This window comes from Festucalex cinctus, chromosome 10 (genome assembly GCF_051991245.1).
Source record: "Festucalex cinctus isolate MCC-2025b chromosome 10, RoL_Fcin_1.0, whole genome shotgun sequence".
In the NCBI taxonomy this organism is placed as follows: domain Eukaryota; kingdom Metazoa; phylum Chordata; class Actinopteri; order Syngnathiformes; family Syngnathidae; genus Festucalex; species Festucalex cinctus.
The window spans coordinates 14218314-14243756 of NC_135420.1; the positions used below are offsets into that span (position 1 = coordinate 14218314).

The window sequence follows — 25443 nt, forward strand, 5'->3', positions numbered from 1 at the left end:
GTATGACATAGAAGCCTTCTTAAAATAATCACCTAAGTCATTTTTTTTCTACAACAAATTGAACCATTTGCATCATAGGTGATGATTTTTTTTTCTTTTTCCAAAAAAAAGGCAATTATTTTAAGAGGCTAGCGATATGATTTATCTAAACATTTTAGTAAAAATATTTGGTCAAGTGTGGGGTAAAAATGTGTTTAAAAGTTGAATACAGAAAGTTATAATAATGCATATTTTTTAGACCAGAATAAACAGCATACTAACATGCAAGAGTGTCAAATTCACCATCCTGCAAGTCCCTCAGGTGGAGGTGTTAAAAAATAAAATGGTCGAATGATTATTGAAGGTGTTGAACAACATCTCCATAACTACCGTTCTCTAAATGCCAAAAGATGTCATGTTTTTTAAACAATTAAAGTAAATCTATAGGATTTAAATAGATAGCAGTTTAGTAATATTGCTACTTTTAAATTTGCCTTTAGTGTTAATAAACATTGACGTTTATGATTCCATGTTAGCATAATTCTATTATGTTGCTAATACTTTCCGCATTTTGTGCAACCAAAAGGCAAACTATATTTTCTGATTAAACTTGCCTTCCAGTAAGGATGATAACAAATTAAGATTTGGCATTTGGACATTAAAATGTTGCCAATGAGTTGCAGTAATCTCCAGGGATTTTCACAGGAACATCAGCCAATGTGATGCTGCTGGTGTAATTATAAAAGTGTGTGCGCTTATTTGCTGGCAATCAGTTTTGCATCAACAGTCAACTCAGCTTCATGCTTGGAGCTTTCTTTCAATTATATTATATTATAATTATATTTGAGCAAGCAGAAACTTCTAACATGTGCTGGTTACATCGGACAATCAACCTTATTCCATCTCTACTGTTAATTACAGGTAATCATTTTATTCACTTCTGTGCTTTTTTTTTTACCTGAAGTATTTGTATTATGTGCTCTAAAGAAATATCGGTTTGGCTTTTACATGAATGATAGAACTTGGTGTTAAATAATATGCCCCTCCACTTTCTAGTTTTAGCATCACAGTGTTGTAGCAAACTGTCGTGTAAGGAAGGCGAGAGCGGTCCATCGCACGAGTCCATGCAAGCTGTTTTTGACCTACAAGCTTTCCGACCGGTGGTCAACCTCAGCAATCCCACGGTGACCAACATCTCCTTCACGCTGTACGCGGTGCTCGGGGTGGTGAGTTCACACATGAGTGTGGTCATTAATTTAGCTAATCTGTCAGGAAGACAGTAACTGACTTACAAATGTTGTTCCGTTTATTATCATTACCGTTTTCCATATTACAATTTGAAGCAGCCTCAAACACAAAAGCGGGATATTTATATTTATTTGTGTGTTGTTTTTAAGAATGAGAAGACCCAGATTCTTACAACATTCTTGTGGCTGAGACTGGTATGTAGCCTCTTCATCATTGTGTTTTAATTTTACAATCCTGAGGTAAGGGGCTCTTATTTTCATAAAAACAGATCCCATCGTCATTTTTGTTTAGTCAACCATGTTTGGGACCGCATTGTGCTTCGTGGACAGAACTGCCAACCTGGCAATAGCCAGATTGATAATTGTGATTCACTCGAGGGAGTTTTTCACATTATCAATCTGCAACTGCTCCACGGTGATTTGCTCAGGAAAGGCGGGACATTGTGTACAATACTGCGAGCTGATTGGACGATGCGGAATCTTGTGCACGTTTGTTTTGACCAATCACGGCAACGGATGAAAATGTCGTCTTCGGTCTCGTCTTGGAGATAAAAAATTTAAAAACAAAACAGATACCAGATAAAGATGCAGGAAGTGCCTGTCGCTGTTCAATATTTAACAAGGAAACGAGTAATTCTACAAGAATATAATTAATTGCAGTGTCCGTTCATCGATGTTAGGTTTGTTTGTTTCCCCCGGCGTCCGCGTTTCCTGGTTTTGTCAGAGTTGCATATCCCGCCCTAAACAACGCCTGATTGGTCCGACCTAAAAAAAAAAAAAAGTCTGGTTGCGAGCGTATTAGCAGGAGCAATTCAAGATGGATTCTTGTAGTATTTGTGAATAACTACTGTGAGAATTCAGCTTGCTGGCAAAGTTACACAACTGCACGATCAGGGGTGCAAGGCGGTCTCCAAATGTCCACATCACATGCGTGGCTGACTACATCAACCGTAAAGGGAGATTTTGCAGTTTACCTGTATGCATGTGTGCACGTTGCACACAACATTTAAAAAAAAAAATCAAAAATATTGCACCAATCTCATGCACGGACCCCAGCAAGTCCATTTCTGCATCGACAATGTGTGCTTCCACTGGCCTGATCTGAATGAGAATGAGGGGAGCCGCTTCGATTGGCTGGGAGTCGACTGCGTTCCATTCGACAATGGCGCACTACCTGTGACAAGTCTTGGAAATAGCATGAAAACAGATGATTATTTGATTCTATAAGCCAACGCTTGTCTTGTTATTTCACAATAAATAATATCTCATTCCAGAAACACAATGGAATTCATGACACACTTTTTACTTTTTTTTTTTCCTCAGTTCTGGCATCATGAGTTTCTCGTTTGGGATCCTGACAAGTGTGATGGAGTCTCAAGGATTTCGCTCCCCGTGAACAAACTCTGGTCTCCAGATATCATCATCTATGAGTTGTACGTATGCTTTTGCATGAGGTCCTACATAGATAACATTTTTATGTGAGTCAATGTATAATTCCATTCCATAAAACTGCTTCACAATTAAGAAACCTCAACTTTAGGTACAGTTGTACAAAACTGCATAATCCAAGAGCTGTGTTAAAAATCAGATTTTATTATTAGTTTAAAAGGTCCCTTTTTGGCAGCTGTTGTTGCTGCTGTTTTGTGGATTATTATACAAAAAAAACATAATTATTTTGAATGGCAGAATCATTTTGCAGACTACTTTTCATTATGGCATACATTGTGAATTGATCATGATAGAATATTTTTAGGCCAAGCATATCATGTGTGTTTAACATACGGTATTTGACAAAAACGCGTCAGATACAGTTCTTGGATTTTATTAGATTGTACCGACGTACCTAATAATTCCTGCATGGATCTCATGATCAACTAAACGTGTTTGCCTGCCTACCCACCCACTTCCGCCATCCAGTGTGGACGATGACGTCTCCCAAGCCTGTCCATACGTCTACGTCAACCACACAGGTCACATTCGCTGGGACAGGATGTTGCGTCTCGTCTCGGCCTGCAACCTGGAGATCTTCAGTTTTCCTTTTGATGTGCAGAATTGCACTTTTACCTTCGGCTCCTACATGCACACCAGTAAGAAAACACAGCACAGTTGTAGGCTAGCACACTATTCGTAATTGTTTGCTCTCTAGTACTTGACGTGAGGGTAAGCCCAGCATTGACCTTCAAAGAGATGTCTGGGAATTCCAAGCGTTACCTGGAAGCCAGTGGAGAGTGGGAACTGGTGGACATACTGGGAGAGACCTCAATCCTGCAGTTTGGGATTGACGAATGGGATATCATTACTTTTTGGGTGAGTGAAACGCATATTCCATCTCATGATGGAAAACATTTTTGGGATCATGCTCCCATTGATAACTTGCCTCCTTTTCTTTGTTCAGGTGGTGATAAAGCGACGCCCAGTGCTCTATGTGGTCAACCTGCTCATCCCCAGCTCCTTCCTCATGCTCATTGACATCCTGTCATTCTACCTGCCACCCCACAGCGTGGACAGGGCCTCCTTCAAGATGACCCTCATCCTGGGCTATACCGTCTTCCTGCTCATCATGAATGACCTGCTGCCCAGCACCGCCAATGGAACACCCATTATAGGTCAGAGGTTGGGACATGTGACATCTGGAGTAGACAGATTGAACCAGGACAATTCACTAGTGCAGTGCTTGCCAAATTGGTTTATACTGATACGGCTATATACTGTAAATTAATAATAAGCTCCACAAGTACCATCATGATTAATGCTAAAATAAGGACTTCCCCCACGAAGGAAGGAAGGGAGAAAAAAAAAGAAAAGAAAAAAAAAAGAAGCTATTTTGCTACTTACTGTCAACTGAAATTGACATCGCAATTATCACAGTTCACTTGTTTCCTGTGTTTGGTCATGTGACACTCGCAAACTGAGTTAGCTGAGCCCTGAGCAACTGTGATGTCATTTTCAGTCGACAGCAAGTGGCAAAATTGCCGCCACCTGAGATGGATAAAATTAGTAGATTTTGCTGTATAATTCAGATTCCACAAATGCAATATTAATCAGCATGCCATGTTTAAACTAGTGTGGGTGCACACAACACATTTTTAATACACAAACTAGAGAACATGACATATACAATTATCTTTTTATATTAGAACAATAAATACAATATTTTAATGAATACATTTAGGCTATACATTTTTATGTATCAGGCACTGAAAGTCACATTCCTCATACGTAACGTACGCTATGCTCCCTCACTTTCTCGTTAATCAAAGTCTGTTCCCCAATGCAGGCATCTACTTCTCAGTGTGTCTTGCCCTAATGGTGATCAGTCTTCTGGAGACGGTCATCATTACGAACGTTCTCCACAACAACTCCATGAAATACCAAGAAGTCCCACGCTGGGTGAGGTTGGTGGTACTTAAACACATCGCCAACCTGATCTGTTACCGCTGGCAAGAGGAGCCACAGCCTCCATCTGTGACTGCCGGAAAAACTTCGGAAGTGCCAGGTCCGCTCACCCAATCAGAAAGCAGGATATCGGCTGAAAATCCAATCAGCAATGAAGGTGAACATTTATTGCTCTTTTTCCCCCAAAAAAACTGGCAGCACATATTTGCAACTGTAAAGTGACCCAATCATCTACTTAGCAGGCACTGCCGCGATGGCCGAGCTCCAGCAGATCTGCCATCACCTGAGCGAGCTCCGCGCTCACCTGAGTTCCATGCAGAAGGAAAGCGAGCTGCAAGAGCAATGGTGCCATGTAGGATATGTCCTCGACTTCCTGCTCTTTCGCATCTATCTCCTGCTCATCTCCTGCTACGCCCTGGTCATCATCACCATGTGGTGCATCTGGATCAATCCAGTTTAGCTGAGACAAAAGGTGCAAACCGTGTTGTAATTGGGTGAGTGAACTTTTGATACATGGAGAGTGGACGTCATTATGAAACACGGAAACCCCTACCCCAAATTCAGTTGATGCACACAAATGGATTTCTGAAGTATGCATCCATTTTCAATGGGAAATTGGCCTCACGTGGGTTATTCCTCTGTTGGAAAAGATTCTGTAGCCATGTTAATTAATAAACACCCATCAACATCATATTTGACAGACAGTACGGTAGTAAAGTAGTTCCAGAATAGGGTGAGTAAATCTTAGCCTGGAGTTCAGGGCCATTTTTGAAACACATTACACAAAATCAAATACATGTAGCAATAAATGCATACCTTAGGTTGGAGTCCTGATATTCTCCCTTCTTTTGCTTGTATGACACAGTCTCTCCTTCTATGTCAAACGTTAATGTCATTGCACTTTGTGGTAAAATTATAATAAATAAAAATAAATCTAAAATAAACGTGTGGAAGGATGCAGCGAACGAGCACCAACCCGCATCAACAGTCTTGCCATTCTTTTATTGTCAATACAATTCCATAACAATGATAAAATAAAACAATCATTGTAAAAATTAAATTTTCAATATTAGAAAATAATTTCATCTGTAGTACACTTTCAATCACACATAGGAGTTGTGGGTTCAGAACCTACAGTATCAGCAGAAGAGGCTAGGCTGTCAATTCATTTTAAGTTGGTCTCTGTGATGCTAGTGGACAGATTTCTTTAAGGATGACAGTACTTTGGTCTCCTTCGGGTGGATCCAAAAATAGGACCTAACAAGCTCGCATGAAACCATTTGAAACTGTAAGGATGGATAACAAAAATCTATCTTTTTGTGCTTTTCAAATATTTTCTTTTGTTGCAGTCTTGATTTATGGGGTAATAGAGATTTTGAGGGAAAAAATCCATCAAACAAAAAGGCCATTCGGGCTTACATTTTGATTAAATTAAGTGTGCATTTGGCATGGAGCGCATATATGCTATTGTGCGCACCAGTGATAGGAGGGCGGAGAATAATGTTCTGATATAACATCAGAAAATAATCAAACAAGTGACATTTCCATTCCCTCTCACTAAAAAAAAAAAAAACATCAGTGCAATAAACTGCAAATTCTCCAGGAATGCCAATTCAGTGACATTTGGAGAAAAGTTAAGTGCTGATTACGCTTGTGTAAACCTTGGTGCATAAAGTACAGCAGGTTGACATACACACTAAATTAAGTCAGTTGAACAACACACAATTCAAAGTGGAACAAACAAAAAATGAGCACATTAATAATGTTTTCATCACTGAAATCTTACTGGACCAACTCCTAACTTAAGGTGTGATACTGGCTTTACCTCATTTTGTCCTGGTTTTAGCTCAACGGATAAATCCAGTCCTATCTTAAGCTGTGCTGCTAGATCTAGCGCAGTCTTTAAGTCTTTCCTGGCTTAGGCCACAGAACTCGCATTAGTTTGAAAATGCATAGTTTTAGCATTGCTATGTTCCCAAAAACATGAAAGTGGGAATTGTTTCTAAGTTGCATTCTTTGTCCAAAATTTAAGAGAAAAAAATGAAAAATCCCAATAAATTGCTGAGGTTTGTTAGCATACCAAGCAACTATAGTCTAATATTTTAACATATCCAACCATCATAAACAAAAAGGCTGACTGAAGCAGTCAGATATGTTTTTTGTTTAGAATACAGCAAAGTTCTGGCCAAAATTTTAGCTTACGCGTGAGTTCTGCTGTGGTTATACCTTTTAAGCTGGCTCTTCATCATCTTTTGTGGCTACTATAGTTAGCCTGACAAGCTAGCCCTGCCAATCTTTTTGGTCTTGAGGCACGGATGTCTTAAAAATAAACTAAAATAAAATAAACACTACAAACAAAACAAAAAAATGCATTAAAAAACAATAACGGGAGGAATGTACATTGAAAACCATTTGCAAGGTCTTTTTTTTTTTCTAATTGATACTTGTTTTTTTTTTTTAATAATTCACCAATTTTGAATCCAAACCACAAGTCCTAAATATGTCTGAAGCATGTAAATGTTTCCGGGAGCTAAACAAACAAAACAAAAATCAACCCTGGATTATTAGCTATGTGCATGTTTGACTACAGAGGAAAACAATAAGTGCCAATGAAATTGAACAATTTTTGGCTCTGTGGCCTGGCTCTGCATCACTTGCCTTTCTAATAGAGGAATTGCAACATCTCACCTGGCATGGCAGCAAACACTTCTCACAAAAGCTGCACAAAACTCCTTTTTCACATTGGACGCTTTCTTCAGTGTTAAGTGCTAGAGTGAAAGGTGCTTGCAACAAATCAACAAAAAGTTAGTTTGACAAAGCACATGGCCGGCTGGAACGGAGGCATTACAATCACATTGTGCTCTTCTACTTCGTCTCGGCGTTTTCCCCACTAAGTTCCGCCCCCCTCGTCCTCTTGCTGCTCCATGTTCCTGCGCGCCATCCTCTCTCGGCGCTCGGCCAGCCTCTGACAACGTGGGCAGTCCTTGGCGGCTTTGAAGCAGACGCGGTGGTAACAAGCGTGGCAATCTGGGTGGAGAAACATCATACAAAAACAACTTAGTTGTAATGCTGTCAAAGAACATAACACGGGCGTCAGAGTACAAACATGGTTCACGCAAAAATAACCAGTCCAACCGGTTGTGCCTTAAGGGAACGGTGCCAGCCAATCAGAATGCGAGGCAGACTATAAAAGGTGCAAAGGTGAGAAGCAGCGAGGTAGGAGGGAATAGCAAGCGGGAAGGTGCGCTTATCTACACGACTTCCACATGAGCAACTATGAGGGACTGACACAAAATGATGAGCAAAACATTCCAAAATGTGTTTATTTCATGTTCATGTGGAATGAAACTCAAGAAACAGCATGGGAATGTCAAAAATGATTAAAAAAAAATAAAAATAAAATAAATATAAAATGATGTCATCAATACATTGCATGACTACAAGAGAACTGAATGGAATCAAAGTGCAACATGCAGAGAAATGTTCCAATGAAATGTAGAAGTGTAAACATTAGGCACTTTCACAGTGCCCGAACAAGCCGCCATTTTTCCACCTCTTTTCTGTGTCACTCTTCATGTGTAGTTCTGGTCTTTCAGCTCTGGGTGACCGTTGTTTATGGGATTTTTAATAAGTTTAACATCTGACTGACTCACTTCTCCCGCCCTGTTGCATTGCAATTGCCTCAGTCTGACAAATATTGCAAGTCACACCAGACATCACCAAAGTCATTATATGACTGTGAAATTCTGTGTTGCTGCGTGTTCACACAATTGTAATTGTAATTTAGAACTTTCAAGGGTTCTGTTAAAAAAAAGCAGGACATCCACAGAGTCTGAAATTGCCAAAATGAAGTCCTTAATTAGACTTTAAAATGACTGAGTTAAATCTTCTCAAGTAAATATAAAATAACCTATTTCATTCTGTCAAGTACATATCTTTAAATAGTATGCAGTACAAGCTGCAATCATTATAGAAATGTTTCATAATAATTTTGCATGAAATATTAAAAATGTATTGAACAATTTCCTTCTCAAAAACTATGACATGTTGACTCCTCTCTGACACATTCAGAAAATGAAAGTGGTTTTAAATGTTTTTAAGTCTTGGCGTCCTTAAACATTTATCTACCCTGAAAAGTAACAAGCTGAAAGCAGATAGAGCAAAGCAAGAAAGAAGCCCAACATCTTCACCACCAAAGTTATCCACCGCCAAACGTGTCAAAAAGTATTAACAGTCCACCATCTGTGCACTCACAAGCAAAGTGACCAAAATTTTGAAATCTCCCAAAACCACCAAAGTGCTCAGTTACTACCACAGCTGGAGTGAAGAAAGCTCAAATCAAAAGAAAGTGGCAGACCTAATGAAGAACCATCTAAGAGCGCAACTCACCTTCACCATAAAATTCAGATTTCAAGCCATTTTCATGAATTTGTCCAATTGCAGCTTTGCTGAAAATCCAATTTAGTGTGTGTGTATATATATATATATATATATATATATATATATATATATATATATATATATATATAAAAAAGACCAATACAATAAAGTCATCTTAATTTCTCTTTCTGAAAAAAAAAAAGAAAGTTTAAAAATCTCGACAAAACACCCAATCACCAAATAAAACCAATCAATAAAAACGTGGCCACTGTATGAATCATTTTGTGCTTATGTACAGAGCAGTCTGTTATTTCTCATCCATGAACGTCGCCTTCATTGGTGACCATCACCCTCCCTCTCCTCACATGTCTGTCTGCCTCTAGTGACTCTACGGGCTCTGCGAGTCTTTCGAGCTCGCCAGTTGGTTTGGACCGGAGCCGAATCCGCATGTCGGTTGTCCGTGTTGTGGCTGTCCTCGTTCCCCTCACCCACCCCCACAGCGCCACCTCCTGGCTTAGACAATATTCTCTCATTCTCTTCATGTTTTTCTTCCACTTTTGCTTCTGTTTTGATGTCATCTGTGTCTCCTTTAGAGAAGGTTCTGCCTAGACGACCCAACCATCTCTCCTTCCTCCCGTGACTTGCTCCCAGTTCCTCTAAACTTTCCTGGCTGCTACACGTCTCACTGTCACTGTTCTTCCTGTCACTCTTAGAGAGACTCTGCTTCAGTCGCTCTAAGTGTAGAATTTTAAGTAAACTGATTCTTTTTGCTTGACCATCCTCCCCTTCTTCACTCTTGTCTTTGCTGAAAACCTCGCCTCTCCCCTCGCTTCCTTTATCGCCCTCTTCCCCGCCTTCCTTCCCAGACTCGCTCCCGTCTGTCACTTCCTGCTCATCTTCACTTCCGTGGTGCCAAGTAAAAGCTTTCACTAATTTCCCTGGAGAGAAACGCCCAAATAATCCCGCTTTTCCCATTGTCACTTCTGTATTATCCGTCGACTCCTCTTGGTGCCCGCCCTCTGCCCTCTCGGCTGACTCGAAATCCTCCTCCCCACCTTCCCCCTCCCTCCGGTCCTTGGAGAGGGCCCTTGCCAGCCTACGAGGCTTGGAAATCTTCCAGTCTATCCAGACAACGGGAGCTGAGCTTCGGCGAGGGGGCACTCGTAGGCCGCCCAGGCCTGCTACCAGCAGAGAGGGCTCACCTTCGCAGCGCTGGCACTTGCTCAGTTGAAAGGGAAAGATGATGTCTTTGTCGTTGCCACAGAACTCGCACACGAAGCCCTTTGCCTGGCACAACTGGAGAAGATCAATGCACAGATGAGCAAAGGCATTAATACCGGACATGGTTGACCAAATTGAAGCACTTCCTACTGCTTTGTGGCAAGATTCATCATCCTTGATTAAAGATGGTCTTAGTTTAGCGTTAACAAAAGCTTCAATGACACTGTCACGAGACGAGGACAGATTTGCAGGAGCAAATGTGCAAAACCCCAAAGTGGGTTCTACCGTTGGCCAGGGTGCGGATTCTGGTTGACAAAGTACGCAATTTTAAAACTAAAAAGGAAAAGTATTCAGAGATATAAGCAGTTGCCTCAATGCGCCAGAATACTAGTTCCTCCGATTTGATAGGTATGTTTTCAAATAAGTGAACGTGAGGCTTTATTCAAACATGAGGAAACACCACCGGCTTAGGTAAACAACACATTCTGACTCACGTACATCACCGGTGTAAACCGAAGACTCCTTGTAATTTGTTTTGATGTTATAACAAGAACAGTGTCTAATCTCCACAAATAACTGATAGAAAAATGTGATCTTGGATTAGATATCACTCATTGGTTTGAATTCTGGGTAAAGGTTGTGATTAGTCAACAAGTGACAACACACAAATGCTTTTTATCTTGCACTTGTGACAACTTGTGTTGAATGGAAATTGAATTATTTAAGGAAAAATATGCCACAAAAAATCTCAAAACTCCTGACTTTGATGGTGTCTTATATGATGCAACACAAGCATATCAAGTTGGACAGGAAAAAAGGATGAACACTGCTAGTGTTTGATCTCTGGCTTTGTATGACTTATTTGCAGCGCTCATCCTGAAGCAAATATCGGCTTCAACAACAAGCCCATGAGAACACTGGAGGTTACACAGCACATTACGCCTTTGTAATTCAATGTATTACTAAGAAGTGTGGTTAACTTTTTACATTTGTGTAACAATCAGGATATATCTCATATGTTACTTTACCAATTCCTGTACAGTTAAAGGTTTTACATTGGTGACAACTGACAAGAACATGCTATTTCTTATGAGATAGCTTATTTCTAACTCCAATAAATCAGATCAACTTGCATCCTGCAAATTCAACCTCAAAGCTTCCATTAAAATCAATGAAAGATTTTAAAATATTAAATGAAAATTGTCCAGTGTATATACTGAATAAAACCGAAGGTTCTCTTACCACGCAGCCTGCTACATGCACAGTGCCGAGTTTAAGCAACTCCTTCATTCGCGGGGCCAATTCTCCATTACGCACAGACAAAAGGTCATTAAGGGAAAAGAGGTGCAGATCCTCGGTCAGGTGACATGGAAGGATGTCAAACTGCTCAAGAACCCTGAGAAATAACACGCATACTGACATTACTGGTGTGATTCATAGAGGTGTAATTTTGTACATAGTGCCCCAAATAATGTGACATGAATATGAAAACAACACAAGGCTTACTCCTTTGAAAAGCGACACGTCCTGAAGAGATTTTTCATATGAAACAGCTGCATTCTCAAAACCTAAAAAGCAAGAATATGAGGATTTAAAAAAAATGAGGATTAAAACAAATATTTAACACACAGAAGGGATTTCATTCATTCAGTTTTCAGCCAGGCAGCTTCCGTTACCCAATTAGGATCATTCACACTCACCAGTCATATTTTGTCCGCACCCACTGCTTACGCTACATTCAACTCATTATAAACTATTTAGAAGATTACATTCCATTAGATAATAATGGCTCACCCTGACAGACTCCAGAGCTTTAACTTTCTTGTAGAGGCCACTATTGATATCATTGGGGTTGAAGAGCGGATCTCCGGCAATCTTGCTCAGCAAGTCACGGGCGAAGTTGCTCACGTAGTATTTGCCGAAGTCCCACTTCATCAGAATCCGACCGGGAACCACCACTTGCGCATTCTCGTGGCAACACTGGCAGAAGTAACGACCAAGGTACTCGCAGTAACGGAGTCTCTTAATATAATCTGTGCCACACAGGATGAAAGGGTTGCGATCAAAATGTGTAACAATGACGGATTGGATCAGTGATGAAACAGCTGTAGTAGTGCATTGTACCTGGGTCGATGCGAGTACCGCAGCCAGCACAGCGGTAATTCTGTTTTGCCACAATTATCTTCCTCCTGATCGAAGAACATTAAAAACATTGGAAAAACAAGCTTTAGCATGAAAGCAGTTACAAACAACACAATATGTAGACAAAAACACATACTTGGGTGGAGGGTGAATGTTAAAGATGATCTGTGGTCGAGGCGGCGCCCATTCCAGGTTCCCTCGTACCCGGATCCGTAGCTTATAGATGTCTGCATGCTCTCCGTCATCAGGAGAGATGGGAAGAGAGTCTGGGATGGGCAGCAGCTGAGAAACGGCCGACAAAATGGAGTTATGACTTTTGTTGTACTGTCACCAACGTCGTAGCCTGCGCTGAAGGCATACTTTCTGCGGCGCGTCATGTTCTGGAACCAGCCAGTCGAGCTCAGAAGCGGCTGGAAGCTGCATGCCCTCAAACTGTCTGAGCAAACCCATGGCCACCGACTCCGCTGAGTTGGATTGTAGGAAGGAGGTGGACCTGAAGGAGAATTACAGAATTTATGCGGGAGCAAAAACATAAATTACATTATACGGCAGGGGTGCACTGATATTAATACCGCCCTGTAATAATTTTTGCAATAGTGTACAGTATCAACAGCCTGACATAATGCAAAGCAAAACATTTTTTTCACTCACATGGACTCTGAGCTCAGAAAAGACCTGTTGCTGGAGCTTACGCTGCGCTTTATGTCTGCTTCTGGAACATACGGCAAAATTGAAAATGAGAACTGGAATAATCGGGTCCCATCATGTTAGGAGGACAACGCTCGCTATACTATCAAAGTATCCAAGCACTCAGTGGATGATATTTCAACACAGATCACAAAACACTACTTACTAAATCTAAGCAGCTGTTTTTATACTAAATTAGTGAAACACAAAATGAGAAGTTTATTAAAAAAAAAAAAAGAATGTCAGCAACAATTATAATAATATAAATTATGTAATAGTTATTTCAACTAATAAAATGTACAAATCAGATGTTAGAATACAGATATACAGGAAGTTTGCGCAGGGTTGAAAGAAGGAAAAAACCAGAATGAATGCTCAGATTTAGCTGTACTTAATGTTTTGCATTTGACTTTTTTTTTCATATTTCTTTCTTTCATATACAAACGTTTACTGTAATTATTACCGTAGCACTGTGTGACTGTAGTTTATTGATAGACAATGGAACATTCTGATTTGTGTTCAAAGTTTGCGCCACAGGAATGGGAACTCGATCGCAAACCGAGGACGCCTTATACTGGTTTGTTTTGATACTAAAAGTATGACTGGACATTTCACTGTCATAATGCAAAACAAAAAGCAGTTGGAATTGAGCTTGATAAAAAGGAAGGAAAGATAATGGGAGTGACTCATGACAGCTACTAGGCCTCCAGTCTGCATCTGAAAGCCTGACTAAGGAAACGAGGACACATAAGATGTAGAATGGCAGCTCTACAGATGGTCTAACTAAGCAGTCCACCACAGGCATCAGCACCCTCCAAACACACCAAGAGTACTAAAGCGACAAGCACCTACACAAACCTTGCCAAGTTGACTCCAAATTGAAAATAAACATTTCATATTCTTCTGAGGTACAAAACAAAACATGGAGCACCAAACAAGACTATATTTGACTTTTCTTTCCTCCCAAAATTAGATAATTGTTAATATATGTGAAGTAATTGTGTGAACCAGTTTTTGAGACAGAATTTCTCAATTTGGAGTCAAGAAGCGCGTTGCCTTCCCAAGAAACCCCGCCCCTCTGAACAACCAGCAGATACCTGAGAACAGGGAGGCAAGTGACAAGGAGAGGCCGTTCTGAGACACCGCCAGCAGGGACTGACCCTCACAGCCATCTGAGAGACAAAAACTAACACTCAGCACATTCATCACCACGCAGCACCAACATTTCGGACACAAACAAGTACTGCTCACGTTGCGTGCAAACATACATGCACGCATTGTCATCCAGGCCCCAAGACGCACAATATATGAAGCACATCTCACAGACATGTACACAAGAAAGCACCCGTGAGTGGTGTTTACAATCAAAACAAAGCAAGTCCATACATTGGTACCCATGACATCTTTGAAACTAGGAACATCAAACTGAATACTTTGTAATCCCACCACTACACATCAGAATCCAAAATGTCTTTCTTACATGGAGCAAATAAAATGCCATTTATGCATGATTGTTATGCCCCGATAATGCATAGATAGGGACCGGTAAAACATTACAAAGAAACAAAACACTTCGACCCAGCTATTTCGCAACCTTATCATTTATGTGTGGTAAATGATTAAATCAACGGTGACATGTTTAGTTAGCAGTATGAAGACAATGTGATGATGGGGTTATTATGAATGTGGACCCATAGCTTCCTCTTCGTTGATTCGATTCAATTCCATCCATCTTCATACCTCGTAGCTCACACTCCTCCACCTCCTCTGCCGAGTCGGAATCGGACAAGCCGGGATGGGAGTCCTGGGAGCTCCTCCTCGAACCGTTGCTATCAGTTGAATGGAACACTACAAACCAACACAAGTAGATTGATATACATGAAGACAGTATATTCCTGAAAAATGGCGGCTCAGCACTCGCAGAGCGGTATATTTTGGGTATAAAGGGGAAGTCAACCCCCAATGACAATAATGTTCTATGCAGCCCCACTAGTCTAAATAATGTATTCTGGGTAATATTGCGTTAGTGGAATATGAGTTAAGTAGTAAAAACCAGCAGTTTTTATAAATATCATTAGGTGCCCATATTGCCACTTGCTGTTGAGTGAAAATGACGTCACAGTTGCTCAAGTCTCGGGTAGCAACCTATCACAGCCCAGCTTCAGAAAACATCTGAGCTGTGATTGGCCGTTGCCTGAGCCCTGAGCAACTGTGATGTCATCTTCAGTCAACAGGCCGCCCCTGACATGGATTTTGCTGCATTAATCATATTCCACAAATGTAATGTTAATCAAAATGTCCCGTTTACATTTGTGAGGTCAAATATAACATTTAAGAAATGTTTATGGTTTACTTCCCCTTTAAAAGATAAATAAATACATTCCCAATGCAATTATAATTAGCATCAATTGTTCATTGATGACATGTTCACTTCTCACGGACCAGGTCTGTGCCTATTCCCACAAATTGTAGGGGTCCACTGTATTGCGCTTAACTGGCAGAATTGCTGTCCTTTATTACAAATAATTGAAAAGGCCAACAACATAAATATTGCTTAATTAGTGCCCTGCGATTGGTTGGCAACCAGTCTAGGATGTCCCCCGCCTACTGCCCAGAGCCAGCTGAGATAGGCGCCAGCACCCCCCGCGACCCTTGTGAGAAATAAGCGGTCAAGAAAATGGATGGATGGATGGCTTGCTTAATTAATCAATCAGGGTTTTGACTTCATATTTGTGAAACCTTGTGATGTGAATGAACTACGCTCGAGACAGAGCATGTTCTGACTGGATGAGCAAAAATTCCCAAACCTACTTCAACATCAATTACAGTCTTCCCAGGGGGAGACAAATCCACCTCCCCATTCAGAGTCACTCTACGAGTAATAGCAATTAAATATATTTGCCCATATTCATTTTGTACAGTTTTTTGGGCAGTTTAACTGCAGCTTACTGTTCTGGGAGGTCGTGCAGGGCGGCAGGCGGCTGCGACGGATCTGCTGCCTTCGCAAGCGGATCTTCTGCTTGAGCTGCTGAATCTCAGAGTCACTGTCTCCTTCCTCTTCACCCTCCTCTTGCTGACGCCGCAGATTGTACTTCATCAGCTCGATAGCTGCGATAAGGGACTCAGAGATGCTGAAGTGAGCATTCTCCTTCATAATGTAAAAAAGAACAAGGAGCTTGTTCTAAGAGGTGACCATTTTGGTTTAAGTGTCAACTCCAACATTATGAGTTTCAGCATCAAGTGTTATTAACCTTTTCAAGGTCCGCACAGCTGCCAAAGTCCTGCTCTGACAGGTAGCTGATGAGGCTCTGGCCTTCTGATGGCTTCCTGAATAAACCATCTGGTGTCCTGCTATATTGGGATCCATCTGTAGCAACCAGGAAAAAAAATACATGCTCAAAAATAGGATGCCATTAAAACCACAAGACAAAAAAAAAAATGCATTGACTCATATTCAGTATCGGACTCATTGGGTTTATGAGAGTTCACTTAATAGCTAGAAAGTGCATTGGCAACTGTGGCTCTCTCTTCCGACACACAAAAGGCATTAGTCAGTACTGAAAAGAAGAAAAGAAAAGAAAAAAAAAAACTATAAAAGATAGAACAATGAACTGTGATATAGTGGGGGAACACTACTTCCGGAATTCTTCTGTTGTCTGTCAGGGAAGTCCAACATTAAACTTTTTTTTTTCTCTAACATCCTATTTCTTTTATACAAACTGGGCAAGAAATGCTATGTCAGGACTATACTCACGAGACTCCATGTAAAGGGAAGTGGGCATGCCGGTGTCACTACGCTGAGGTGTGAAAGGGTTATACTCAACGCAGCAGTCTTCACTCCCCGTTTCTAAGGAATAAAACATGCATATTTAGAGCTACAGACATTCACTAACGTCATTTAAGCCACATTTATTTGAAGATGGGGAAATAAAATGGCTTTTAATTTTTTGGTTTCACAAAATGACAGCTTTTTCTTTGCATGCAAATACAAAAGTATGGCTGCTGAGCTTTGATCATTAAAGACACTATTGTACTCACTTAAGCCTGAAAATGTGGCTATGAGCATAACAATCACACAAACACAACAGCAAAGAAGACGCACATGATTGTCTAAAAACAAATTTTAAAAACATATGGAACTTAATATAAAGGATGAGGAATGTTCATCCACATGCAGTGGAAAAGAAAGAAGGGTGGAAGTGTTCAAGTGATGGAGTACAGTGAAACTGCACTGACAACCTGCTACCGGATCCTCTATTATTATGGTGATTTTCCGGTGGGCCCCTCCTTCCCGCAAACAGTAGAAAAAGAAGTAGAGCAGAAAGAGAGCATGTTACCTCAACTAAGAAGGGAAACCAGTGGGTGCAAAGAGAATATTGTAAAGTAGTTTTATTGGAGAGAAAAGGTTAGTAGATTAGTCATTCCTTGAACACATTTGAGCTTTCTCTCATTCTGAGAGGGGACTCTGCTAGACATTGCCAGTAGACCCTCAATAAATTTGGGTCTGCTTGTTTCGGACTGTGACGAGAGCAGGAATCGATGAAAAGGCTACTCAACCTGCTCATTTTGTTCACCAATATATACTATGTCTAAGTTGAATTAGCCAAAAATCATTTTATTTTTCAATAAAGAAGGGTTCGGTGAATGCACATAGGAAACTAGAGGGGTTCAGTTCCTCCAACAAGATTAAGAACCACTGCCCTATAATCATTGGTACACAAACTCCACCACAATAAGGTGACTTGTCAAGGATTGGCCCCATTTGTTTCATATTGAAATTGGTGATTTAGCACCAATTCAGATTTACTTACCTTTCCTGAGTTTTTGGGCAATCCCTGTGTCAGAAAATGAGCGGGTATGTCCTCGAGACCCTCTGCCTAGCTCTCTCTGGCCCTCTGAAAAAGACGAGCGCCTGAGTGGCGGTAGAGCCAGAGATTTGGGCTGCATGGACTGGTCCTTGCCCTCGCTGGCCTCGCTGCTGTGTGTAGAGCTTTGGGTGCCGCGGCGACTACGTTGACCCAGGTTACCAATGGCCAGATATTCGGGACCGTCGTCATATTCGCCGTCACCAGAGTCTCCCGTGTCAGGCTGTGGGGAGGAGGGCGAGGGAGACTCTGAAAGAGAGATGAAGGGTATGGCTGCAGGTCCAGGAGGTGGGGTCACATCCAGCTCACTCTCTTCCGGGCTGGTCAAACACACCCAGGGAGGACCGAGGCTGCTGGTCCGTGAGGTAGTACCTACAACAGCACATAGCAGATGCAGAGATAAAGCCATGTCATGGGCCTTATTTTGTTGTTATTTTGTTTTTTTTTTAAGTTGAATGTGCATTAAAAAAAAAAAACTTGATTCTGAAAAGGAAACTTAAGGTTTTCTCAATAAACCCGTTTACTGACTACAATGCTTATTCGGAATTTACAACATATCCTCACTTGTGCTGTTGCTGACTGCTATCATGTTGCCACTGGTGTTTGTGGCAGCCACATCTCCGAGGGAGCAGTTAGATGTGGTGAGCCTCCGGTTTAAAGACTCTCTTTTGGGTGCAGAGCCTGCGCTTCGCCAGGGCCCGCCAGCCCCGGGCAACACACACAGGCTCTGGGTCTTCAACAGGCCGAGGCACGGCGGGTTCTTGAGAGGGGACAGCTGCAGGATGGAAATATAAAGTTAGAGCTAGGATCTGTAATCCCTGAAATCACCACTCCGAACCCATCAAAAACAAAAACAGACCCACCCCCACTGTGTCTATTTGGGCCAACAGTTTGGCGTTATTTTGTTCCACGGCTTCAAGACATTGGAACATGGCGGTGACATGTGGCTCACTGAGCACAAAGGCATCTTCTAAAGAAAAATAAAACAAACAGAGTGAGAGAGACCACTAGAAATAAATGACAAAAGAATATGAAAACTGATTTCTTACCATTATAGTATTTTCTTGTATGTCCCTGATGCTTGAGCAGAGGTTTGAGCTGAGCCGACAGCATGTGAACCTGCAAGCTGTAAAGCAACCAGCGCTCAGCCTTGTAGCTTTCGCCAGCACTCTGCACTCTGCTGCTCAGTACCGGCTCCAGCTGACTGAACTATGGACAGAAAGGAAGAACAGACAGCAAGACAACAAGTCAAATAAAAACGAAAAAAGAAAAAAAAAAAAAAAAGGGCCTAGGGGGATAACTGAGATATTCTTTACTCATGGTAATCAACCAAACATCAAGAATGCACAATTCTGTTCATATCTTTCTTGGCTCTTATTTAGCAACATGATGAAGCAAAACACATGATCCATCTACTGCAATAAGATTTTTTTTTTTTTAATGAAAATAATTTTGACATTTAAAATTAGAACAGCAAACACGTGATATGAAAAGTGCACACTTCTATTAACTAACTTTCATTACATAACATGCCCAATGTGTACATATTTATCATCAGTGTACCTGTTCAACATGTGCTGCAAGGTGAGGGCTGATGTGACGAACACACCACACAAATGGCCAGAAGTCTCTCTGTTTGTAATACACCTGCAATCCACACACACACACACACACACACGCAATCCACACACACACACACACACACACACACACACACCCACACACACACACACACACACACACACACACACACACAAAAAGCTTAGCATATATATGTTTGCATAAATGTAACTAACAAATCTTAGACTTTTTTTTTTTTTTTTATTAATTGGCAATGTGTACTCAGGGCAATTTGCTTTTTTTTGTCAATGTTCAAATGTTATAAATTCTGGCACTTAAGAGATTCACATTTCTTTTAAAGTCTGATGCAACATCATCACAGGTAAAACTGGTTTCAATTGCAAATAATAGATATCATTACAGTTTGGATTAGTGGGAGTACTAGAAATCGTGTAACATGCTTTTTCTTTATCTTTTTTGTTGCGTCACAGCACCGTGACAATGATGGCAAACTAGCTTCGATGTACATAACAGTAACATGCATCTGTTTCCTGGATTCTCTATGCAATGTGTCCATAGCAACCAGAATAATTGAAGAATCGAATGTGCATTACTCCAGTGGTGAGGAATATTGTTTTTACTTAAATGGCGATTAAACATATTAAAATGTTATTTAAAACACTGCCTGTGTAGTTATTAGTTTAGTTCTAATTAACCTGGCTTATTTGGCTCTTTTCATGCTAAAATGAATGTGTTGTCAGGTTGTTTATAAAAAGTGTGTGATATTGACCTGGTCTGAGTTTGAATGTCTGACCTGCTCATTCTTCAGTCCATGACTGAGAATGTTGTTCATGTCCTTGTGCAGACGCTGCAGGCCGCCGTAGCGGGACCAAACATTGGGGTTGTTTGTGGACAGGAGGCCCTCCACTGTAGTCTTCAGGCTGGACAACAACTTCCAGAGCTCACGCCTGGGAGGAAGATCATGCATAGCTGAGCAACAACATGAGGGCAGGAAGTTTAGGAATGAGGAAGGACGGAGAAGAAGTGCTGTTGTGGCTGAATTCATTACTCAAGTCAACAAATAAATTTCCAGGGATTTACTGTTCAGTTCCAGTAAGTGTGCTTCAGCAACAGAGTCAAAAGTGCTGACAGCTAATAAACGACAGACAAATCATCTTGTTTATCTTGCAGTAGTACATATATCCCTCTAAACAAAAGATCTTCAATAGTTTTTACAGTCAAAATAAATGCCACAAAAGTTGTACAATCTGGCTAATATAAGCAATTTGATTAATATAAGTGGTATACACAAATTAATTTTCAACAAATAATGCAGTAGTTTTATTTTCAATTTAGTTTTGTTTAGAGCTGTGACCTAAATGTGTGAAATAATACTTAAAACATTGTAGAGTTAATAAAAGTAGGTTCCACTGTGCTCTCAGTAAAACACAAGCACAATGCATGACCTCATCATGTTGTTATGCCAGCCATTATCTGTTCATTGTGAATGCAGAACACCACTCAGAAATACAATATGGGTGCATTGTCTGCAGGATGTTGACTGACTGACTACCCAGAGCTCCCAGCTGTGGAACGCTGATGCACCAAAAACATAAATGATAGTTGACTAACTTGGCTTTCTTGAAGCCATTAAGCGCTGGATCACATCTACATTGGATTTCCTCCCTTTTGCCTCAAGTCAGCAGACGGGAAGGCTGCTGAGAGGCTGCCACTATAATCATAGCAACAATTAAAATATCTTATCAGTGGGGAGTTGGAACGAGCAACTGATAAGAGAATTCCTTGAGGGTCAGGCAATAAACACTGGTCATGCAGCTTCAGCTGACATGACGAGTTCGTCAACAGCAGCCGGTCATGAAATATGCTACAGGGAGGGCGTCAAGAACGTACTTATGTCACATGCAAGCACCGCGCAGGCAGACATACGGCCAAATAATGGAAAATAAATAAGACACATAAATAAGACACACATTGTGATGATTGGTGAAACAAAAACAAAATGAGACTATGTCATTGCTGTCTGAGAACAAAAAGCATACGTGTTTTTTTGTTTTTTAACATTCAAGTCTAGAAATTCCATTAGAGCAGCTAAACAGTGCAGAAAGTGCACCTGTCATTTTGCTAATTAAGGTTAATGCCTTTTAATCAATGCTGACAAGCTTTAAAGAGGAAGTCAACCTTAAACATTTCTTGACTATACGTTACATGTGACATCACTAGTCTAAAAATGACATTCTGATTAATATTACATTTGTGAAGTATGAGTTATGCCGCAAAATAAATTTTTTGTCCATCTCAGGGGGCGGCCATTTTGACACTTACTGTTGACTGAAGATGCTCAGGCCTCAGGCACCAACCAATCACAGCTCACCTGTTTACTGAAGCTGAGCTGTGATTGGTTGTTACCTGAGACATAAGCAACTGTGATGTCATTTTCAACTGACAGCAAGTGGCCGCCTTCTGATAATGATGAAAAAAAAAAAAAAAACTGCTGGATTTTGCTGCTTAACTCATACTCCACTAATGCAATATTATCTATATATATATATATATATATATATATATATATATATATATATATATATATATATATATATATATATATATATATATATATATATATATATATATATGTGTGTGTACACCAGTGGGGCTGCATGAACTGTTAGGCATACACAAACTCTTTTGTTTGGTAGCCTTTTTAAAAAACTTAAATGCCTCACGCATGTACAAATGTTTTGTTTCGTTTTGTTTTGTTTTCATTCAGACCACAGCAACAGTAAGCAACAGCACCAGAAAAGCGCTCGGCTGACCTGTGTTTTTGTGTAGGTGCTTACCACCAGGCAGGCCTGACTGACTAGTTCAATTCAAAGACAGTTGGAATATGCAAAACATTTTCTGGTAGAACACAATGTAAATGTTCTCGCGACCCACTACACGCACATTTCAACCAACAAGGCTTATGTGTACTTAAAAATAAATCTCGTTTCTGTATGTCAACTTCAGAACTGTCAAAAATAAATAAAATTCTGACAGCTAGTTAGCCTAGCAGCTCAGTTGGGCGTTAGCTTTCACAGTTTAGCCGACTAACAAGCGTCTATGTAAATGCACGATTTGGAGGAGTGTTGAGGAGTGTCCATGTCCATCGTGGACAACATTTATTCGTTACACGTTTAAAACGCCATCTGACAACCTGTCCAGAAAGTCCGACACATTACTGTCTGTCACTCACCTGCGTTCCGCCGCCTCACCGTCAGACGTTATCTCCATGTCCTAGCTGAAATCGGGTGCACAAAAATCACTGGAAATGGCTGTATGTCACATCAGAAGTATATTGGTTTCTCAAGGAATATACACAGGTTTGCAATTGTCCGCCATCTCGACACCGCCTGCCCGAGCCCTGAATCCAAACAGTGAATGCCACATGACCTGCTAGCATCAGCCAGTGGGCGGAGGTGTTTGTGCCTTTATAACGCTGCACCCTTTGACCATAATCTCGGATTTATCTGCCTGTACATTTATATTATTACTCTTTGCGACTATTGTAACAGCTAAGATGTGCTATGACTGTCCTATGGCATCTAGACTAAACTATCAGCGAACATGTTTCAACATTAGTTGCTTGATTTGCATCGGCCAACAGTGCCCCCTGTTGTTCGTCTCCGATGGTAAATATTGGTCCAAAATGGCCGCTAAATAAGCATGCGCAGTAATGTAGCCTTATAACTTCCGGTTACCGAAACAGAATGACAACCTGCTTTCGTTAACCACACGATGGCGACATTTACACACTCGTGTTGCTAAGGACACGTTTATAGACGAAAAATCCCAGTCTCTCATACCCCAACACAGAATTATGTTTCTATCCATCAATTATCTGAACCGCTCATCCTCACGAGGGAGGCGGGCACGCCTATCCCAATGCATTAATTTTGTAGGCAATAATTGTAATTTTTAATTTGTAAATTAGTCTGTGGGTTCATAAAATAAATACCTAATATTAAATACAATGTAATAAAATGTTAGGATACACGATATTTTAATGAGTACTATAGCAATTTACTGTTTTATGACAATAGACTACATTAAAGGTTAAAATGATACTTCGTATTTATGAGGTTTAGGGTTTGAATCTAGGCTCTGTGTGGGGTTTGCATGTTCTCCCGCACTTGACTGTTTGTTGTTGTTGTTGTTGTTGTTGTTTTGTTTTGTTTTGTTTTGTTTTTTGTTTTGTTTTTTCAGTTTTCTTAACATTCTGACATGCATGTTTGGCTAAATGAAGACTAAATTGTACAATGTAATTGTGAATAGTTGTTAACTTGTTTGTGCCCTATAGGATTGGATGGCAACCAGTCCAGGGTGTACCAAAGCGCTCACCTAATCGGCTAGGATGCTGCTTCAGCTCACCCGTGATTCTAATGAGGACAATTGCTGAAGAAAATTGATGAATGGCACTTCCAGTAAGAAATATATCAAATAATACTACTAATACTTTTAAGACAGATTAAAAACTATGCTTAGATTAAAAACTATGCTTCCCCCATGCATATTACTGCTGCTGAAGCATTTTTTAAATCAAATTTCCAAAATCGTTTTCTTGCACTTTCCTCTCTTTTAGTAATTTTAAGTACGGTAACTAAACCTACCTTTTATTTCTGTACAGTACTTTGTTTTGTCATGTACATGTTTGTTTGTTTGTTTGTTTGTTTGTTTGTTTGTTTGTTTGTTTTTGCTTTACCCCGCCAAAGTCAGCTGCGATACACATTCCAGCTCGCTGATGAATTTCAGTCATTTTACATTGATATCTCACCCTGTTAATAAAAATAGCCAGCAAATGCTGTTTTTGTCTAGTTTGGCTTGTACCGCCTCCATCTTATGAAACTGTTGAGCCACAAATTCAATTACCGGAAACACATTATTTGCGTATTAACTTTCTCCACGCAAGAAGTTTCTGCAGGCTGGTGACAGATCTGTTTCATCGAGTCATCAAGTTTACAGATGTAAATTCTCCTGTACGTGGCTGCAGTTGAGTACATCACACGCACGAGCTGTGACAGTGAGTCTTCTTCGCAGTAATTATGAGGTGTGGTTTCAGATGACTGAACGGTGTGTAATCGTTTCATAACATGCGTGTAGCCATTCAAATAGCATTGAATGGGAAATAATGGATTGCACAACATTTCCTGTGTGTGGTGCCGTGTGACGTTGAGATACTTAATACATTTTGTGTCGCTTTAATATGATGCTTGTGATTTTTCTGCCACGATTATGTGGCGCTGACGGAAGCAGGCGGAAATTCGATTATATTCTCTTACCAGCTTAAAATTACCCAAATGGATTTGCTTTCAGACAGGAGCTATGACATAAGATGGCTGAATTTTGTGTTTCAGCTGGTACACAAACAATCTAATTATGATGAAGTGACTTACTGGAGAAAGCCTGAAAACATTTTTCTGATTCAGCATCATATGCCTACTTGTGTTCAGAATTATAACAGTGCATAAGAAAAGGAATTAAATATTTGCTTTTATTTTCATTGAAAATAAACAAATAAACAAATAAACAAATAAACAAATAAACAAATAAACAAATAAACAAATAAATAAATAAATAATAAACAAATAAAAGTAGTCATAATTTTACAGCAAGGGTCACCAAGTCAGGTCCTTGAGAGCCCCCTGTATTCCATGTTTCCCTTCTCCAACACACCTGAATCAAACGATCAGCTCGTCAGCAAGTACCAGTATCAGTACCAAAATAAATCCTCATACCACATGGAAAATTCCATACCGAGATGTTCCAACAGAGCTAGCAACAACTCGGATTTTGTGAACTACCACAAAATCCAACATCAACTATAAGTGAAACACAATTGAAGATTCACTGTAATGCTGTTTGGCTACTTTCTGAAAATGTCCTCACAACTTCTTGTTCAAAAACCATTA

General features: G+C 40.3%; 2 protein-coding genes across 6 annotated transcripts; one reads left to right on the forward strand and one right to left on the reverse strand.

Annotated features, from left to right (window-relative positions):
* The first annotated feature begins 1082 nt into the window (after nucleotides 1-1082).
* Nucleotides 1083-5082, forward strand: LOC144027179 (5-hydroxytryptamine receptor 3A-like). The gene is made up of 8 exons (XM_077534507.1): nucleotides 1083-1205; nucleotides 1377-1421; nucleotides 2550-2659; nucleotides 3144-3313; nucleotides 3373-3533; nucleotides 3622-3832; nucleotides 4504-4779; nucleotides 4865-5082. The coding sequence occupies exons 1-8, from the start codon at nucleotides 1104-1106 to the stop codon at nucleotides 5080-5082; spliced, it is 1293 nt and encodes a 430-aa protein (XP_077390633.1). The 5' UTR covers nucleotides 1083-1103.
* Nucleotides 5083-5605: 523 nt separating this feature from the next.
* Nucleotides 5606-23153, reverse strand: rubcn (rubicon autophagy regulator). Of its 5 annotated transcripts, none has more exons than XM_077533940.1 (22): nucleotides 22731-23153; nucleotides 20292-20445; nucleotides 19481-19564; nucleotides 18967-19126; nucleotides 18781-18884; nucleotides 18482-18692; nucleotides 17864-18289; nucleotides 17292-17339; nucleotides 16807-16899; nucleotides 16304-16419; nucleotides 16002-16200; nucleotides 14793-14900; nucleotides 14150-14224; nucleotides 13017-13077; nucleotides 12726-12858; nucleotides 12502-12647; nucleotides 12348-12412; nucleotides 12018-12256; nucleotides 11730-11791; nucleotides 11466-11619; nucleotides 10205-10298; nucleotides 5606-7649 (listed from the first exon to the last, which is right to left on the reverse strand). In XM_077533940.1, exons 1-22 carry the CDS (start codon nucleotides 22766-22768, stop codon nucleotides 7513-7515), a joined length of 2907 nt encoding a protein of 968 aa, XP_077390066.1. In that variant the 5' UTR covers nucleotides 22769-23153; the 3' UTR covers nucleotides 5606-7512. The 5 variants fall into 5 exon arrangements, with proteins under 5 accessions (XP_077390066.1, XP_077390065.1, XP_077390067.1 ...); XM_077533939.1 differs by having other exon boundaries at nucleotides 18781-18887; XM_077533941.1 differs by lacking the exon at nucleotides 17292-17339 and having other exon boundaries at nucleotides 18781-18887.
* Nucleotides 23154-25443: the final 2290 nt, after the last annotated feature.

What these genes read in the sequence shown, in the direction of transcription:
- LOC144027179 (XM_077534507.1), top strand. Translation starts at nt 1,104, where the DNA reads ATGCAAGCTGTTTTTGACCTACAAGCTTTCCGACCGGTGGTCAACCTC. An exon ending in TGTACGCGGTGCTCGGGGTG is followed by an intron (nt 1,206 to 1,376) that starts GTGAGTTCACAC and finishes GTTGTTTTTAAG; the next exon opens with AATGAGAAGACCCAGATTCT. An exon ending in GATATCATCATCTATGAGTT is followed by an intron (nt 2,660 to 3,143) that starts GTACGTATGCTT and finishes TCCGCCATCCAG; the next exon opens with TGTGGACGATGACGTCTCCC.
- rubcn (XM_077533938.1), bottom strand. Translation starts at nt 22,768, where the DNA reads ATGGAGATAACGTCTGACGGTGAGGCGGCGGAACGCAG. An exon ending in TACAAGAAAATACTATAATG is followed by an intron (nt 18,888 to 18,966) that starts GTAAGAAATCAG and finishes ATTTTTCTTTAG; the next exon opens with AAGATGCCTTTGTGCTCAGT. An exon ending in TGCCCAAAAACTCAGGAAAG is followed by an intron (nt 17,340 to 17,863) that starts GTAAGTAAATCT and finishes GTTTGCGGGAAG; the next exon opens with GAGGGGCCCACCGGAAAATC.